Below are 18,846 nucleotides of genomic sequence, written 5' to 3'. Positions count from 1 at the left end.
GGTAATTAGCCTATATCTCAAGAATGCATGCTTCAAATTCAATATAATTCGGCACATACATTTGTGATACCTTGGGGCACCTGTCCTGAAAATATTATTAAAATGTAGCTTTTAGTTTTAATAAATCATTGACATGTTTTCGGTAGGCCACAAAAAAGAAAAAATAGTTTCTGGTCAGGAAATGTTGTCTAAAGTGGTGCAACGATGCAATTTTTTCTTTACATTCTCAACAAATGTCTGCTTATCATTGCAGTTACTGTTCTTTTTATTTAGTACTTTACAGCAAGTATGTGTGTGTGTGGGGGGGGGGGGTAGATGTCATAGGTGTGTTCATGATTAGTTCTGCAGTTGTCTTCACTGGTGGCAATTAATGTAGGGAGAGTTACTTTTGTGTTTTCCCTTTCATCTGCAGACTGAATTGGCTGGACAAACATGAACAAAAATAACTCGGGAAGGGGGTATTTAAATGATTGGTGCTGACCAGAAACAATTCTCTCCCTTTTTTGGCTTTTGGCTACAACGTTCTATAGAGCTTCACATTACATGTTCTGGTTGGCCAGGAGATCACTAACAGCAATGGGCAAATAGCAATCAATGAGAAAAAATAACTATATTCTGTTGTATTCTAACAATTGTCTGTAGGAACGACAATCTCAAAACTTTGCTCTTACGGAAGGCATTCAGTTTAAATCTGGTTATATAGTGTATGAATCATCACACATAGAGTTTGTTTCCATAAAAAAAACGTTTCCAATGTGACCAAGTAGTACGAGTATAAACTAAAATTGGTTTCAACTATTTACATCGTTAAATACATATAGGACACGTCTATTTTTGTGTGTTGCCAAACAGTTACACACTACTAATTGTACTTTACTTTGGGGAACAGTTGCAGTTTACTTAGACTGGGGAATAGTTACACTGTATGTTGATTGGAGAACAGTTACACTTTACTTTGACTTGGGACAGTTACACTTTACTTTGATTGGGGAACAGTTACACTTTTAAACTTTTCTTTGTAAGGGGAATAGTTACACTGTACTTTGATTGGAGAACAGTTACACTTAACTTTGATTGAGGAACAGGTACATTTTACTTTGATTGGCGAACAGTTACACTTTTAAACTTTTCTTTGTAAGGGGAACAGTTACACTTTACTTTGATTACTTTGCTCGAGGAACAGTTACACTTTACTTTGATTGGGGAACAGTTATACTATATTTTTAAGAAAAGTTACACTTTACTTTGATTACTTTGCTTGGGGAACAGTTACACTTTACTTTGCTCGAGGAACAGTTACACTTTACTTTGATTGGGGAACAGTTATACTATATTTTTAGGAAAAGTTACACTTTACTTTGATTACTTTGCTTGGGGAACAGTTACACTTTACTTTGCTCGAGGAACAGTTACACTTTACTTTGATTGGGGAACAGCTACACTTTACTTTGATTGGGGAACAGGTACATTTTACTTTGATTAGGGAACAGTTATACATTACTTTGATTGGAGAATAATTATACTTTAGTTTGAGGAACAGTTACACTTTACTTTGCTTGGGAAACAGTTTCACTTTGAAGAACAGATGACATGGTCGAATGTTCAAATTAAGCCATACAGTCATATTCATTGACAAATTCATTGACTTTAACTTAGACAGTTACAGTTTACTTTTGTACAGGGAAAAGCTATACGTTATTAAGAAATATGTGTGGCAAAGTTTGGGCAATATAGCAATGTTTTATATTTTTCTCCATTACATTGTCCATAATTGTTCCTGGTGATGTACTTTGAGCATTGTATGTTACCTTTGAGTAAATGTTAATTTTGTGCCAAACAAACAAACCAAAGTGGATTTAACAGTGTAGTGCTACACTACACTGGCTACCATGGTAACTGATCAACACTTGAGAAGATTACATCATATGATATGACTAGATTACGTCATATGATATGAAACATGATCACCTCGTACGTATGCAGATTTATTGTACGAATAACAACTATTTGTGAAATAAAGCCACTGTTAGTGATTTCCCCATGTATTTTCTATTGTTTACAATTTATTTTTGTTTCCATGGCAACCTAATTTTTTATAATAAGGATTTTTCCAAATGTTGTTAGAGTATACGCAATCATATATAACATTTTGTATATATTGCCATTTTGTAATTATTTTCATGATTGCTTTTTGATTAAATAATTACTGTAGGGTAACTATATATGGGTAACTATATATATATATATATATATATATATATATATATATATATATATATATATATATATATATATATATATTAGTATTAATATTAGTATCTACACCCATGTTATCAATAGCAAGCTTTCTAATGACCCTGACCTTCAAGGTAATTTTATCATAAAATGTGTTGCCTAGTAACATCGAAGACTTAATAGAGACCCACACCCACTTTCGAATTACACTTTGACCTTGACCCTCATCTTCAATGTCATATAGACAATATGTTGTTAAAATGCATATATATATATATATATATATGACATAAATGGCCAATTTGTACAAAACCTTGTTTTGTTTAAATATCAGACATAGAAGTTCGCATGGGCTCATCACTTCATTCTATTATCATTGCGGTACGTAAAGTTTGGACGGAGACCATTTTTGTCGTAAACATTCATTTTGACCTTTCACACTGAAAGCACATTAGATATAGTCCCTGTGAGTATCTTCACCGTGTTTCCCAATCAACAGCTTTCTAATGAGGCCCTGACCTTTGACCTTCAAGTTTAAGGTCAAATAGCAAATAGTTTAAGGTCAAATATATTCGAGGTGTATGATTCACAGGCTGATATATATCACTTTTGCTATGCAGCATTAACACTAGTACTAATGGCCAAATGCATGGGAGCCGGTTTTTCCATTTACTCTGGAAGCTTTGTAGTTATATCTTCATTGGAATGTCTCCACGAAATCCATGATGCCTTTTCAAATAACAATTACCCTTTGATCATAACCATTGACTTCATGGTCAAAAGACCAAAAATGTCCATGTGCTCATGTATAGCTTTTTAATGTTTGGATTTTTAAAACCATACCTTACACAGCTACCAGATACTATATTCCAATAATGCATATCACTTTAGGAACCTTCGTGGTAAAGACCAAATGGGATCATATTTTATCATGATAAAAGTTTCAAAGTATGAATTGGTAAGTTTAAATGTTGGCAGTATGTGTTCGATGAAGACTTTGTATTGCAGTTACATGTACACCTTTTGAACATGTTGCAAAATTACAAAAAAAACACAAATCATGCAAATTACTCATTAAAATGTATGGCTACATCAGCAGACTTCGTTATCAGCAATGAATGCACCAAATGATAGGGAATTTGAACACATGGACACATAATAGTCCTTTGGAGACTACTAGTAATCGAGGAAAAAGGATATTTTCCTTCACAAAAGTGAATGTCAAACTCAAAACATTTGAAGAATATTAAACTTAAGAAAGATCTGCCGAGGGACCGGTACCAGTCTAGCTAGGATTCTGTAGTTCTCTTAGGATATGCCCTGAGATAGGTAGCTTTAAATTGTTTCAAATACGTTGTTTGCTAAAACTGACTATATATGATAACAGAAACTGGAATGGGATGATTTATATGTGGTGATTTGTAGTTTCAATAACATGACTGTACAACCGCGTATGTTGCATTTTTATGGGGCACACCGATTTCGTAAACGTAGCTACGTATCTCGAAAATAACAAAGTTAGCGGAATACTACCCCCCACCCCCACCTCTCGTACATGACTTGGTGTCTTCTGTTATTGATACCTGTATGGATGATAAATCTATAATTTCTCAAGGCCATTCATGGTTGAGATCTGAGGATGTAAACATCTGTCAGGCCACACAGGTCATTCAAATAGAACTGGGTCAGAAGTCGCGACTAGCGTCCAGTTGAGGTTAAATTCACAATTTCATTCACTTGAAATGACGTCATTCACCGTTCACGATTTACGCGTTGAATTTATAAGCATTCACCGTTCATGTTCGAAGATAACCATTATTCACCAATAACGCAATATTCACTTTAACACGTTTTAAAAAGATGCGCATGCGTTCACCATTCAGGCGTTAAAATATTAACTATTCACATCATACATTGTACTATGTAATACATTCACATTTTCTCTATCTGTTCATTGAAAAAGCAATATTTCTATTGTGATCAGAATGCATCTTTTTAATCAGATGATGTGTCAATATAGCACCAGATAGCATATTTTTGGTCCCGAACTTTCAAAACGTTTCAAAGGTGGAAGGGCTGACAACCCTCTCCTGGACCCACTCCACTCAGTCGTTCCGCTCCCTCGTTATAATAGTAGTTCCCGCCTAGCTGTATTGTTTACCTTCTGCTTTTAGAATCTCACACTTATTCAACAGGCAATCATTGAAACCAGTGTGTCAAAAATGTAGGAAGACACTGACTTCTCATCTCACCATCGGTATGTTTCACAGCAACTTCCAGTTATAATTTAACGTAAACTCCAGCTTGGACCCCACGTGCACCCTTATCGGAATGTCCTGTAAAATCTTAACGGTTACTGGGCAAGCCATTTACCGTCAATCAAAAATAACTAGACAAGTTAGATAAACAATCCCAGTCAAAACTGGCCCCAAACATTACTTTGAAAATTGAAAATACGCATAGATTGTTGTCTGGTGTAAACTCCTCTGTTTGCAAATGCATATTACATGAAATCTGGTGACAGAGCCATCGATAACAGTTTGCTGTTTGGCTAAGAAGGGCATCGTCGCAAACCACAGCCTGTTTTACGGCAACGTTGGCGTTGACCTTGGAGTAGAGAGTTTGGTTAAATGCTATGTAGTCAGGTAGGTTCATTCATCCGATGCTATACTATATATGTTATTTTCTGAGGCTACCTAGTGTGTTGTTTCGGTGTCTAAGTTGTGTTCTCATACTAGGTAGATCGGCAGAACGTAAACGAATCTCCACTCGAACTGTCTTTCTAGGGTACCGTGATCAAACGAGCATGTCTAAGTCAGGAATTAGCCACACAACAGGTATCGTTACTCACACATACGCTCTTACACTCAGGCATAGTGAGACATCGCACACCAACAGTTGCGTGTACAAATCAAAATATAATCTGTCTTTATTTCTCCATTTTTTGATATATGCAATTTCAACAATATAAAACAACATCAGCTAAAGCCAAATCTGTGTTCGTAGCCGCTCATTAGACCTAAATGCAAAAAGAAAAAAAAAGTAATGCGTAAAGAGTCTAGTGTTCATTTTCGCAAGTCAGAGCATATACTTCTGTAGTCTGTAAGGTACGCCGTGACGGGGCGCCCTCAAACATCGGCCAACCCCTAACACAGGAGGCCGGTGAGGGCGAAACGTCACGACGTATCTGACAGTCTAATACTTCTGCTGAAGCAACGAATGTAAGTACCTCTTGGCGGGTACGCTTTGAACGGTGACGTAAAGATGGTCTAGACGTCATGTTGTTTATATTATTATACGTACAGGAAGTCATTTGTAAAAAAAAAAACTGGGTAGATACACGAGTGGTCAATTTTAAATCACAAGTAAACACAAGTAATCAAACATTATCATATTAATTTTTCATTTATGAGAATGAAAATATAAGAATGATGTTTCAATATTCAATATATGGGGAAGTGAAAGACGGATACACGGACTTGGCGTGACGATGTAATTACTAGCCAGTCTGGTCACCCAGTTTGTTTACTTATCACTTCATTATAATAAGTGCAATGACAAAGTTTTGCACATTACGCATTGTATTTATTTTTGTTTTGTTTTTTAGCTGTTGTTGCTCTTTGTGCAATTATTGACAAACACGCACTTGGTCTGTGCTGTTTTACATTACTTTGGCTTACCAGAATGATTTTTGATTTTTTAAATGTACCTTTTTTTAGGTTCCTACTCGTACACAGTGTACAATTAACTATTAAACAATAATCTATATTTTTCAGCATGGCTTCGAACAAGAAAAATGAATGGCCTGGTTTCAGTTTGAATGGTTGCTATTTTATCGAACATATGTACGATAAATTGGCGATTACAGAGCGACGCCTTGATAATCTTTGGGATATGAGAGATAGTGACGTCATCATTTCGACATATCAAAAGTCAGGTACCCATTGGATGATAAATGCTATTTCACAAATGTTTGAAGACATGAATTATAAAGTACCTGGTACTGACAAACCAGGCTGTCTGGGCTATCTGTATGAAAAGACCGATGATTTCGTACCGGGTATGTATGGCGAACATGTTCGAAATGTGAAGAGGTTTTTGAAAAAAATGCCTTCACCACGATTATTTTCAAATCATTTGCCACCTCAACTTTTTCACACGGCGTGGAAAGAAGGTGAGAGAAAATGCAAGATAATATACATCACCAGAAATGCAAAAGACGTATGCGTATCCCTGTTTCATTACATGAAAGCGCTTACCTTTACCAAGATGGAACTGACATGGGACGAATGGGTGGAGGCCTTCGTTGAGGGTAAAGTAAACTATGGATCATGGCTGGACCACGTACAACGTTGGGGGCAGTATGGTCTAAAAGATAACGTCCTTCACGTATCATTTGAAGACATGAAGAGAGACTTGACGTCTACTCTAAGAAAAGTCTCAAGGTTTTTAGGTCGACCTATTAGTGACAATGACCTTGAAAAGGTTGTAAGCAATTGTAGCTTTGCTTCAATGAAGGCAAACACAGATACCGTAATATCATCTGCTACTCAAAACAAATACACCTGGAAGGAAGGAAACTCCTTTTTTCGTAAAGGGGAGGTTGGCGACTGGAAATACCATTTTACAGTGGCGCAAAATGAATATTTTGATCGCTATGTGACTGGGGTATGTAGCTGCAAAGATAGGATTGAATATTGTTTATGAGATGTGATGGCGCTTACAATGTTAATATAATATTGACCAATGGCGATTTCATCTCTATAATAGTATTCATATCATCAATTAAGATTGAATTCGAAGGGATGGGTGGTGTGGGTATACTGGCTAAGTATCTCTAAGTATAGGCTTTAGCTCTTAAGATCTCCTTATGCCTGTAAATGTGAAACCCACACACATTTGTCAAGAATCTCGTATGGACTGTTGTGCTGTGGGTTTTCACTTAATTTCATATCTCCATTGTATTGTAGTGTGGCCGATGGCTCACGTCATGGCTGAGCTGCTGTGGGCGGAGAATCGGGATAATCGACACTAGCCAAATTCACGACTCTCTTTGTACATGTAGTATTCAGTTTGATGCATATGTGCAAGGCCCGATCAGTTCACCATGTATCACTTGTTCACCATGTATCCACCTCAAAACAGGGTATCTATATTATGTGTGGCATTTGTTTTCTTGCTTTTTATGTTGAAGTTTTGGTATATGCATGAAAAAAAATGTTAAGGATGTTTTGCATGCATGCAAACTAGTCTAATTTCAATCTGATTAAAATCCGATGTAGATGTCGGCTAATCGTTCATTGCTATTTTACCTTCGTTATTTTGCCTGAATTGACCTTCTTGGTACATGTTTACATTTTTTAGCCTGATCGCCTCCTCTACAGGCGATCAGGCTAAAAAATGTAAACATGTACCAAGAAGGTCAATTCAATTCAGGCAAAATAACGAAGGTAAAATAGCAATGAACGATTAGCCGACATCTACATCGGATTTTAATCAGATTGGTATAATTTGGATCCATGGAGTACATGTATTTGAATACAACACTTTTGCTAAATGCAGATCTGTTGGCCGGTCCATTCATCAATCATTATCAGTCAGTCAGCCAGTCAGTCAGTCAGTCAGTCAGTCAGTCAGTCAGTCAGTCAGCCGGCCAATCAATCACTCAGTCAATATGATTTACATCTGATTGTCACTGAAAAACACCTCAGGATTAAGATCGAAACGTGAAATGCTGATCGGAACATCCAGACAAGTCCGTTGAACACGCTTAATGTATACGTCACCATTTTAGTAACACGTTCTGGTTTTCTCTTCCAGCTCTTGAAGGTACCACTTTGTCGTTACTATGACAACCTTGACGTCACTTGATCCTACTGCTCTTCACTTACATTGCCAGGTTTGATTTTTCAGAGAATTGTCAAAATTCAGAACAACTTTTGGTGTTATCTTCTTTAAGGAAAGCAACGAGGTGCGTCAGGCAGGGATATATATAAGATGCGACATTCATAATAAAAACAAAAGAAATTTAATCATTAACGCATGAGGGCGCTAGACTAAAACATATTTTTTTTAAACTGGCACTGGTTTTGAATTTTTACCACACGGTATTGTTAGCATCGGTATTACATTCAGAAGCTGGACCTGGAAATAGTATTCTCTGCCGAAGGTACGAATTTAAATTGTACAGATGGTACAAATGATCAGCATCACGACACTAAATGAACAAACTTTTAATCTTGAGTTCGAGATTCAATGGGGTGTGTCCATTGTGACCAGTAGAGACATGGCCATTTAAATTGCTTACATTCTCTTCCATTGAATGCAAGAAATAGACTTCAGAATAGACTACACATATGGTACATTATATAATACCAATCAGTGAATTGCCAGAGTTTTACATTAATTTGGACCAAATTCCTGTAGTTATGCACTCAGAATATGTAGCAACATCCCAGATGTACTCACAATGGTTAAATAAAGACTGCTAACTACTCCCAGTGAAAGAACTGGCAAGCTCTGACACAGTGAACATTTTGTGCTTTCATCATATAAATTGTATGGGGGGGGGGGGGGGGATGTATTATGGAGATGGCTTCCACTACTCTATTACAGGACGACTCAGACCACAATCATTTTTCAGAGGTATACAGTATGTTAAAGTACACATCCACTTTGTGGATTTACTCATTGACACAACACACACTGATACAAAAAATCCACCTTTTAATATCTTTATAAAATATTGGTGATATATACAGCAGAACAATAAAATATATGTACAGCTTTCAAAATCTTATATACATTTCATCTGTATGTAATTCTGTTGTGTTCACGTTACAATACTGACTTCATTTTCACAGTCAATATTTTTCAATGTACTTTTCTTTATACCGTGTAATATAAAAATATTGCGCCCAGCACCACTGACAAATTTACAAAAGTGGTTCCGCCAAAGTGTAAAGTATTAGTAAGGTTGCATACATGTGTACAAAATAGGTAAATTTTGAAGTACTTCATCACCTTGCATGTACTACAGCACATTTTATGTTAGTGTTCACTTGTGTTGTTTAATACTACCATGCAAAAATGAATAAGAAACTGGACATGCTACTCTTTATGATCACAGCATTTTGTCTAAATGAAATGACTAATGTGCCACCATGCACACATCAAAACATTGGTGACTGAGTGTCTGTGTCTAGTTGCAGTACAATGGTTTATTTCATTCAGACAAAATGTAGCAAGAAATTGCAACTTACTACCTTAAGGGGTACAATGTGCAGAGTCACTGGTTTCTGCATGGTTGTATCAAAAAGTGGCAGTGAACACTAACATGAAACTAGCTGTAGTAAGACAAATTAGCTGTAAATTAACATTTACACAATATATACATATGACAAAAAATAAACGTTACATGTCTTTGACAGTCTGTGACTGAAACAAGTACAATCTGACAACACATAGATATCATTCCCAAACCTTCACTCAGCCAAACAAATACTCATGACCGAAGGGGTCTTGTCACTACAAGTCGAAAGACAGGAAGTAACAAAACCCCTTAGGGTAATGTGTATTATCGAGCTGAATGAAAAAAATATATCGGGGAATATTATAATTATACCTACACAGATAATTTATGAAAAATTGAAAAATGGTGATTTTGAATGACTCTTATCTGAGCACTGCAAAACCAATGATGTAGAAGTGTGTTGTCATGGCAAAAAGAATGACTTAGGTATTAATCCATATTCTTTGTTCAAACGCTGTCAACTTGGCTTGCGTATAATAAATAGTAGCATTCCAAACTTCCTAGAAATTTAGATGTTTCAAGTATAGTTTGATTGTCTGTTAGAGAGCAAATCAAACCTTGATGAAGACGTATCAGTTTGGTAGATAGAGACAAATTACAACTAAGGTTATAACCGTCTGCAGTAAATAAAGGAGTAAATAAATCGGCTATATAATGGAACTTGTTATTCTGATGAGGACCGTTGACAAAGACAGTTCAAAATCTCTGTGGTTCTTTACTATTATAAGTTGAACTTCTTGTACATTACAACCTTTGTATTTTAAAACTAAACATTATATGTACCGGTCACTTTGGAACGGCAAAACAATCATGACACATTCTGAGAGATTTGTAATCAACGGAGTTTGAGTAATGGTGTAAAACTGTCAAGTGTGAAAACCTTATAAAAGTTTCCCTTCACACCAGAAATTAAAATCGAAACAATTATGAGAGTTCATGTGTACAAAACAATTCATTTGGTCTTTTTTTTTTCAGTGGCTGTTTGCAACAATGCCACTCTAATGTTGATTGAGGTTTTTAAATTACAAATTCAACACTGTACATTTGACATGACTTCTGTTGATTTGTAGTGCTTCAAGACATCAGTATCATTAATGTATGACCATGACATTAGGCTGTGGTAATACAAAGGCATTAATATCACTGCTGCCAATGTAACTGCCACCATCCAAGTACTGTCCATTCTGGCTGGAAATCAGTGAAAACTGGGAGTAACCTGTGCATTCATACACCTGAAAAATACAGAGTTGAAAGTAAAGTTACATATTTAGCCATTGTTAATATTTCATTAGTGGTTGAATATATCATAGAACATAATCTGTATTTTACCAGAACTCCCCGTCATGACTTGCAAATCTTCTGTGAGCGTCATTTTTGACTGAAGATTATACAGCAGTCAACTGACAACGGTGTTCCAGAAATTGTCACTAAAAACAGTGTTAAACATATTTCAACAGTTTTTATCGTTACTGTGATTGTACAATCTGTTAACATTGTCAATGTAAGTTGCCTAGCAAGTCTCATAAGTCACTTCGGCCTAAGTTCAGATCAATACTAACTCTGTACTGGTAAATCAAAGTCAATGAAACAAACCCATCTTATTGCATTCAAAATCCAAGTTTTTTTTATTAAAAATAGTGAATTCACAAGGTATTCTTCCCCTTAATGTCTTCCCATATTTGTCTCATATATGAGACTATCACACAAATACAAACTAAAAAATTCAGATGAAATGCAACATCTCAACAATCATCATGTTCTTCAGCAACTATGTGAAAGACACAGTAAATCTTCTCTGCGTGATTTGCCAATTTTCCTCTATGACCCACAAAATTCTGATGTTCCCTTATCCCCAACTGCACATTAATTCACAGGAATACATAAATTTTTCATCTAATTTGACGAAACAAAAAAAATGTTGGCATTTTCAAGAAGAGGACACACTATATACTGTGATCATGCAATCAGATTGACAAAATGTTAGAATTAGAAGGGTACCATACACAACACTTGTGTCATCTCTCAAAGATTATAAATTGACCTACTAGTATTTAACATCTCCCACCCACCTTCTGTTTAACAATGCGATACACATCACCAATCCGGTCAAAGGGTCTCAGACATGCCACGGTTACTATACATTCTTTGGAGAAGTACACTTTGACACGTACACCTACAAGAAAACAAAGTTAAATTACTATCAATATTTTTAGAAAATACAGTACAAAATATTGTATCATAAATCATACATAATAATCCATCACTCAATGCCCTCATGTTACAACTTGATTTCATACATAATTTTCAAACTATAACTGTTCATATAATACATTTGTTATTAATCAAAAAGTAACACTGGTATGAAATAAGTAAAACTATGGTAACAAGACTGTTCATTGGCAAGGTATCATACCATGATGTATAAACATCATACTTTTAAAGGCCCATGTTCGTATCCCAGGTTCTTGTATGACTACTATCTAAGTATAGCCAATAGGATAACATAGGATTATTTCTTTCTACACCAATATTTTCTATAGTTCTCCTACACAACTGTTTTTCACACCTAAATTGCAATTGTAATCTGAACTAACACTTTCATAGCAGAACCTCTCCCCTGTTCTCATCTGGATACTAACACTCTTTAATAAACAATGATGATACATTACTATAAATGGTTTATTTTGTCTGTCAGTGGACATACACTGAACACTTCTTGGCATCTATCATTTCATTATAATTGTATTTCAAATATTTATTTGAAATTGTAAATATTTATTTGAAACTGTAAATATTTTAATTGCAATTGTATTATGTATACAACAGATGATATCTTTGCTTTTTGCCATGTGAGCAGCACGATGGGCTTTATGTTTGTATCTATGCTAAGTTTTTTTGCTCATGTGAATTGGACGTGAATTGGATTAGAGAAATCTGAAAGAAACTAAAAAAGTCAGAACACATACATGAATGGATCATCCTCACATGACAAAAAGCCACACAGTCAAATAAACAATATTCACTCCTGTCAACTAAAGCAGGGTTCTTTGTACTCATTTGCATGACAAAAGATAACCTTGACTAAAAATAACAACATTAGATGTAGGTTACAGCCTGACCTCTTTTCTACGAATTCCATGCCATGACCTGACCACGTGGACTGCATGATTACTTTGCATTACAATACCATAGTTCACGTGTCAAAATGTCAATACACTAATCTACATTGACGTCAAATTCTCAGAAATCATACTGTATAACAGTATTGCAACTTGTGTTGCAATATTTCATCAGCCACACCCGTACATTATAAAGGCTGCATTTTATTGGTACTGTGATTATAAAATACAATTTCTACCAACAGTAATCATAAACTACATATTCTAATTTCTTTTTTTACATGTTGGAAAAAAGCAGCTTCACTTCAAAAATGTGAGAAAAGTTACAAAATCAATATATATATATTTAACTTTTTGTATAGAAATATGTGAACGACTGTGTATGTGTGTGTATATATAGCCTTACAAAACACAGAACACTTCAGCATAGTTTAGTGTTTGTGTATATATAATAGCCTTACAAAACACAGAACACTTCAGCATAGTTTAGTTGAATGATAAGGTTGGGATGTTGTTGTTGTTTTGAGATGCAGATGGTGACAGTGAGATACAAGTGAGGCATGGATTATTGGGAAAATATTGTAAACCTGGAAATATTTGCTAAAGACTGATTTTTGCTTTTTTCACTGGAAAATTTTATGAGTACTTTGTTTGTTTTATCGGGTCTTTTATGCATGTAATTTGTTTATCAAGTACGAATTTAACTGTACATGTATTTCATTTTATTTCCCAATGCTTTTAATTTTTAATTCTTAATGTTCAGCGCTTTTGAAATTTGTTTATAATAGAAAGGGCGCTATATAGAAAATAAATAAATGTTAAATGTTAAAACAAGAACGATGAAAGTAGTGACTAAACAACTATTGGAAGTCTGTAATATTGAAAATATCCACGTTTACAGTATTGGATCTCTAGAGATGTTCTCCATAACAGGAATTATTACATTGCTGATTATGTCCAACCTGGTGTCAATTCATTATACTAGAATTCAGAATACTTTCACCATTCTTACCTCCAATGATGTATACAGAAAAAAATTTTTTTTTGCCAGTTCATGGCTGCACTTTGCCAATTCATGGTGGCACTTTGCCAATTCAGGACTGCTTAATATTCAATTACACACACAAGCTGTATTTTGATATTATAATTGATTTTGTAAAAAGTTTAAAACCTTGCTAAAATAGATGAAAACATTTATACAAAATTCAGTTTTGTGTGCAAGATTTTGAAGAAACCATGGTTAATAATTGAGACACTGGTAGAGTTTTTTAATAACTTAACTACCCCGAGTAAGACTGTACACATAGATGTACCTTACCTTGATACCGTTTCAGTAACTGATTTCCATTCTGACTGGTACAAGTTGTTCCATCTGCTGTTACTTTTGGCTCTTCCTCGACATCATCGGATGGTTTCTTCACTATGCTGACAGCCTCTGACTGTGGCTGGGTGGACTTCACTGTACAAACAGGTGTCTGACTTTTCCTTCCATAGTAAAAGAACTTAGGATGAAAAGCTGGTAACTGGGTCATAACAGCAGGTTTTGTTGATGCAATAACCTTACTACTTTGTAACCCAGGTTGTTTTTCTCCTGTATCTTCTAACAATTCAGCCGTGTGGTTCACATGGCTGAGGCCGTTTTCTTGAGCTGAGCTTTCTACCACAGGTTGTACTGCTGTATGTTCTGTCATTTCAGACGGCCTGTAAGCTGATGTATCAGGAGAAGCTGGAAGTCCATTGAAGTACAAATGATTGTCCTTCAGATCGCTCTCTTCTACTTTCTGAAGCAGATTTTCAGTATCCACGGCTTTCCTAGTTTGAGGTGATAACTCTGGTAGGATTATATTCCTTGCACCTTCCTTCAAGTTCTGATTTCCGTGTTGTTGATCTGAATCCTTCAATAGTTCAATGTTAGTTCGTAATTGTTCATGTAAAACAGGCAGACATGTTTCATTGTTCAACCTACTGCATGTAGCACCCTTCAGTCTACCATTTGTTAATGTCTCATCTGTACTGTCTGAAGACTGTTGACTGTCACATGATTCACACAGTGTGTCATCTTCAGATTCTTGTCCCAAGACATTGTCATCTGACTGAAAGAGTTCATCTTTTCTTTCAATTACAGCATCAATTCTTGCTACATGGTTAACTTCACTTTTGATAAATGTGTCCGAAGATGCAATGTTTTCAGCTACAGTTCTCAACTCTTTCACACTTTCTCTATTTTTAGTATTGTTCATTGGAGGAAACTTGATGGCCATTGGAACGGCTCGTCTCTTTTGCCCAGCTGATCCAATCTGATGCTGTGAAAGCAAGTTCTCACACACTGGGCTGCATGCAGAAGAACTTCCCTGTGCAGCTGCAGCTAGTACTTGAGGTGGTTGCCATGACAAGGGGCAGGCAGTGGAATGTTCCGGTCTTCCTAACAAGAATGGCAAACTTCTGGAAACATTACAAGTGTCGCAGGAAGTGATATCTGAAGTAGTTGAGTCACACTTTCTGGCTGACTTAGGCACCACCACATCATTTAAGCACACATTTGTCGGCTTAGATTCTGCAGGTTTCTGCTTCCTTCTAACAGAAGCCTCCACCCTCTTGTCATCAGTAGACTTGGAAGTAGGAAGATTACCAGTTATGTCAGAATTTTTCTGTGGCTCTAACTGAGCAAATTCTTGCTGCGCAAAGAAACTATGAGGTGGTACATCATTTTTATCACTACATTCACTGTCAGCCTGATTAGTACTCTGAGGCAGTGTCTCTCTCTCTTCACTCTGACTCCCATCATTGTCTCTTTCTACATCTTGACTGTTACCCAACACATCTACAAGACTACATGCTTTCATATCCAGTGTATCATCCGGTTCTTCACCCACCCCAGCTGCCTCTAATCCAGCACCATGTTTAGGGACATCATCAACCGCAAGTGTTGTAGAACCTGTCAGATTCTGTCCTTCTTGTACAGGGCATATAGACAAAGTCTGTGGCTGATGTGTTGTTGTCTGTAGAGTACTGAATGTACTTGGCTCCATAAATCCAGTATCCCCCACTGTGTCATGTCTTCCTGGCTTGTCAGATGTTTTACACTGGAATTAAAATAACACTTACTTTTACAAGACATTCACTGATTTGCAATGATGCGGAAAGATGAAATATCCTTTCGCATGTCAAAACAGTGCATACATGGTTGAGTACTAACAATGAAATGATTGTTTGAAGGCAAACTCACAAACCCAACAACTTTTCATACACATTAAAACCATATTTTTTTGTAACATTATTGCTCAACATACACACAATCACATTTCATTTCAATGTAGATGAATGAGCGACTAGTATTTCTGTAAACCCAACATTTGAAAAGCAAACATAGACATTTTCTTTCTGAGATTGTAGGTTGTTTTTTTTCTTCAATTTATAAGCCTTTGAAGTAACCTTCAGATATATTAAACAAATTATGTACAGGCAACAGATGAAATCACCATTTAATGTCAATTCAATTGTTAATATTACAAACACCTTACCTGTGATCCATCAACTACTGCTGTGTAATCCTGTTCTTTGTTTGCTGCCTTTTCAAACTCAAAGGAGTCATTTTCATTCCACTCATTTCCATCTCTAGTGCCAAGTAGTGAGTGAACATCATTCCCTGAACCAATCAATGGGGAGAAAAGCATTATATGAAATAATCTCTTCACATGTATTCAACTTGATAATTGTTAATACCAAACATGTTATTTCAATTTTCAGGTTACAACAAAAAGAAACAGACAGTTGGCAATTGGCCAATATTTGCAGACTGTATATATATTACAGTGTACACGAGTTTGCCTTTGCATCAGCCTTTATGCTATGTCTAACGCCCAGTGACTAAAAAGAGAAACCGATTTTATACCTTCATGGAAACTAAACATATCAAGAATTATATTTTACGAGCACTGAACTATTCTGTCACAACTATTATATATGTGTGATTAGCTAGCTTGGCCAAAACAATTGTAGAATAGATCGTAAACAAAATCGAAGTCACTCAGGGACAACTAGAAATGAATTTCACCACAAATTTTGACCACTATTTGCAGTTGTCTGTCAAATGCCAAATTAATTTTGTACTTAAACAATAATATTTATAAAGCAGCATAACACACAAAAATATCGAAAGTTTTGAAAAATGTGTAATACTGAACTTGTGCAATTTCAAATAGCAGTATTGATTATGAAAATAAACTATTCAGAAAATGACAAAAAGATGTATTTTTTGGTAAATATAGAAATAAATGTGCAAGCTTCAAAAGCAAATTACAAATTTATATCATATATAATACTACAGTATATGGATATGATTTGATTTGATATAATGCTGTCCTTTCGTCACATAATTTCATTCCACTTTACACAAAGATGGCGTCGTGCCAAGTGACAACTCACCTTTTCTGGCCATGTTCACTGTACTGGCTTTCCTCCTCTGATATTCACCGTGCATAGCATCCAGTTGCCGTGCAACTACCGGGTTCTTCTTCATCACAGTCAAACATTGGTCAATATTATCAGTCAAACATCCAATTCTATCCTTCATCTGAGTTAGTTCTGTCTTTACTTCAAACAACTGCATACATGAAGACCTCACAGTTTTCTCTAGGTCGTCATCATGTCGATCCGGTTGGAATTGCTGTGGTTCCCCCATTTCTTGGTGAGCAGTAAATTGTCGTTCACGTTTAGAAGGCTGGGAAGCTGCCATATTTGGTCCAACTTTAGTCAATCAATGTTTTGTTGATGAATGATATTTATATAGTGTCTGCTGGGGGAGAAAGTAGAATTGTCCGCTTTCATTATTTTGAATTTAAAAGAAAAAACTGTTAAAAGCAGATATCCACCACAAAACGGACTCGGTTTTTAATTTTTTTTTTCTTGTAAATGAAGACTTGGATGAATAAAACAGAAATACTGTCTGAGAGCTATGTAGAGGTCACGGTAAGGTCACGTCCACGAAGAATGTACTCCTGATCCTGCGGAACGTGGTGGGGAAAAATACTTTCTCTCATCAATCTCTAGAATTTCACCTGTTATTTTCAAGTTCAAAAGAATTGAACGGACATCGAAGGAAATGTTCATACAGTGTCAGTCGGCATCAACGCAACACCAGAACAATGCATGATAGTATTTTGTATTTTTGTGTGTGTGGGTCAGTGGCGAGCAAGAGCTAGAGAAATGTCGTACGACGCGACGGTGTACGTGTACAGGATATGAAAGTGTCAGACACCACACTAAGACAATGTCTGACACATCAATGTTGTCACGCAAAACATGTAATCGGGAATGTCAAGTACTTATTTACTAACCTGTTCAAACGATGCCCTCATTAAGCACGTCTAAAATTCGACAATGCGTTCAAAACTTGACGTGGTACAGCGGTTTCTTTCCACATCCAGGCGACGTACTCCCACACCAACCTCCATCGATAATATTTACACCGTATGATGATGTCATGTGAACGCGGAATGATATCACTCTGAGTATCACTCCAGTCTGCGTCTGCGCGTCTGCTTGCGCAACAAAATCTACCTCACATATTTTACACGGTTAATTTACAAAGATGGATTTATTACAATACCGTTGGCATATTTTGGATATATTTTGGGCTAAAAAGCAACCATTTGTGGTGAAATAAAATGATTTTATGGAACTACTTTTAATACACGGGGATGACTACAAACCTTAAGCATCACATGATGCATGATGTGGTGTAACTTTGAAATGTAGGCCGATCGTGTGTATCCAGACCATACTGTGTGCTCAAGACAACAACATGGAACACAATGTAAATATAAACTTCAGTACCAAGAATCAATTATATTCGCCATACTAGTCTACCAGTATCTATGCAAATACTTTGAAATCGAACAGTAATAATTTTTTAATATTTTATAACCAAGATTTCACAAACGACTCCTTTCACATGGAAGGTTGTTATTTTACTCCTAAAAAGCATCAGTGATAAAGTTATTTCTGCTCCGAATCCATTAGACCCATTTTTTTGGTCTCGTTAAAATTAAGTAAATTAAAAGAAACAAAAACTCTATTAACGTAGTATGCGCGGGAACTTGATGAATCACTTTGTTCAAGATAACTTACTAGTGACCAAAAAAAACAAAAGCAACCAATATTAAGCCTGTGGTGGCGCGC

The 18,846-nt window shown here is 35.9% G+C and overlaps 2 protein-coding genes across 3 annotated transcripts; one reads left to right on the top strand and one right to left on the bottom strand.

Annotated features, from left to right (window-relative positions):
• Positions 1 to 6,012: 6,012 nt before the first annotated feature.
• LOC144434131 (sulfotransferase 1C2-like) lies at positions 6,013 to 6,942 on the top strand. Its single transcript, XM_078122587.1, has one exon. It carries the CDS (start codon positions 6,013 to 6,015, stop codon positions 6,940 to 6,942), a length of 930 nt encoding a protein of 309 aa, XP_077978713.1.
• Positions 6,943 to 8,959: 2,017 nt separating this feature from the next.
• On the bottom strand, positions 8,960 to 18,145 carry LOC144433881 (uncharacterized). Of its 2 annotated transcripts, none has more exons than XM_078122274.1 (6): positions 18,003 to 18,145; positions 17,092 to 17,461; positions 16,188 to 16,312; positions 13,985 to 15,749; positions 11,617 to 11,720; positions 8,960 to 10,779 (listed from the first exon to the last, which is right to left on the bottom strand). In XM_078122274.1, exons 2-6 carry the CDS (start codon positions 17,399 to 17,401, stop codon positions 10,639 to 10,641), a joined length of 2,445 nt encoding a protein of 814 aa, XP_077978400.1. In that variant the 5' UTR covers positions 17,402 to 17,461; positions 18,003 to 18,145; the 3' UTR covers positions 8,960 to 10,638. The 2 variants fall into 2 exon arrangements, with proteins under 2 accessions (XP_077978400.1, XP_077978401.1); XM_078122275.1 differs by having other exon boundaries at positions 17,092 to 17,458.
• Between the last annotated feature and the right edge of the window lie 701 nt (positions 18,146 to 18,846).

Source organism: Glandiceps talaboti, chromosome 4 (genome assembly GCF_964340395.1).
Source record: "Glandiceps talaboti chromosome 4, keGlaTala1.1, whole genome shotgun sequence".
Lineage (NCBI taxonomy): Eukaryota > Metazoa > Hemichordata > Enteropneusta > Spengelidae > Glandiceps > Glandiceps talaboti.
This window is presented reverse-complemented; position numbering and strand designations above follow the sequence as displayed.

Bases quoted from the DNA above. Each gene is read 5' to 3' on its own strand.
- LOC144434131 (XM_078122587.1), top strand. From the start codon at position 6,013: ATGGCTTCGAACAAGAAAAATGAATGGCCTGGTTTCAGTTTGAATGGT.
- LOC144433881 (XM_078122274.1), bottom strand. From the start codon at position 17,401: ATGGCAGCTTCCCAGCCTTCTAAACGTGAACGACAATTTACTGCTCAC. The intron at 15,750-16,187 runs GTAAGGTGTTTG...TTTTAATTCCAG, and splicing joins CAGTAGTTGATGGATCACAG to TGTAAAACATCTGACAAGCC. The intron at 10,780-11,616 runs GTGGGTGGGAGA...TGTATTTTTCAG, and splicing joins ATCGCATTGTTAAACAGAAG to GTGTATGAATGCACAGGTTA.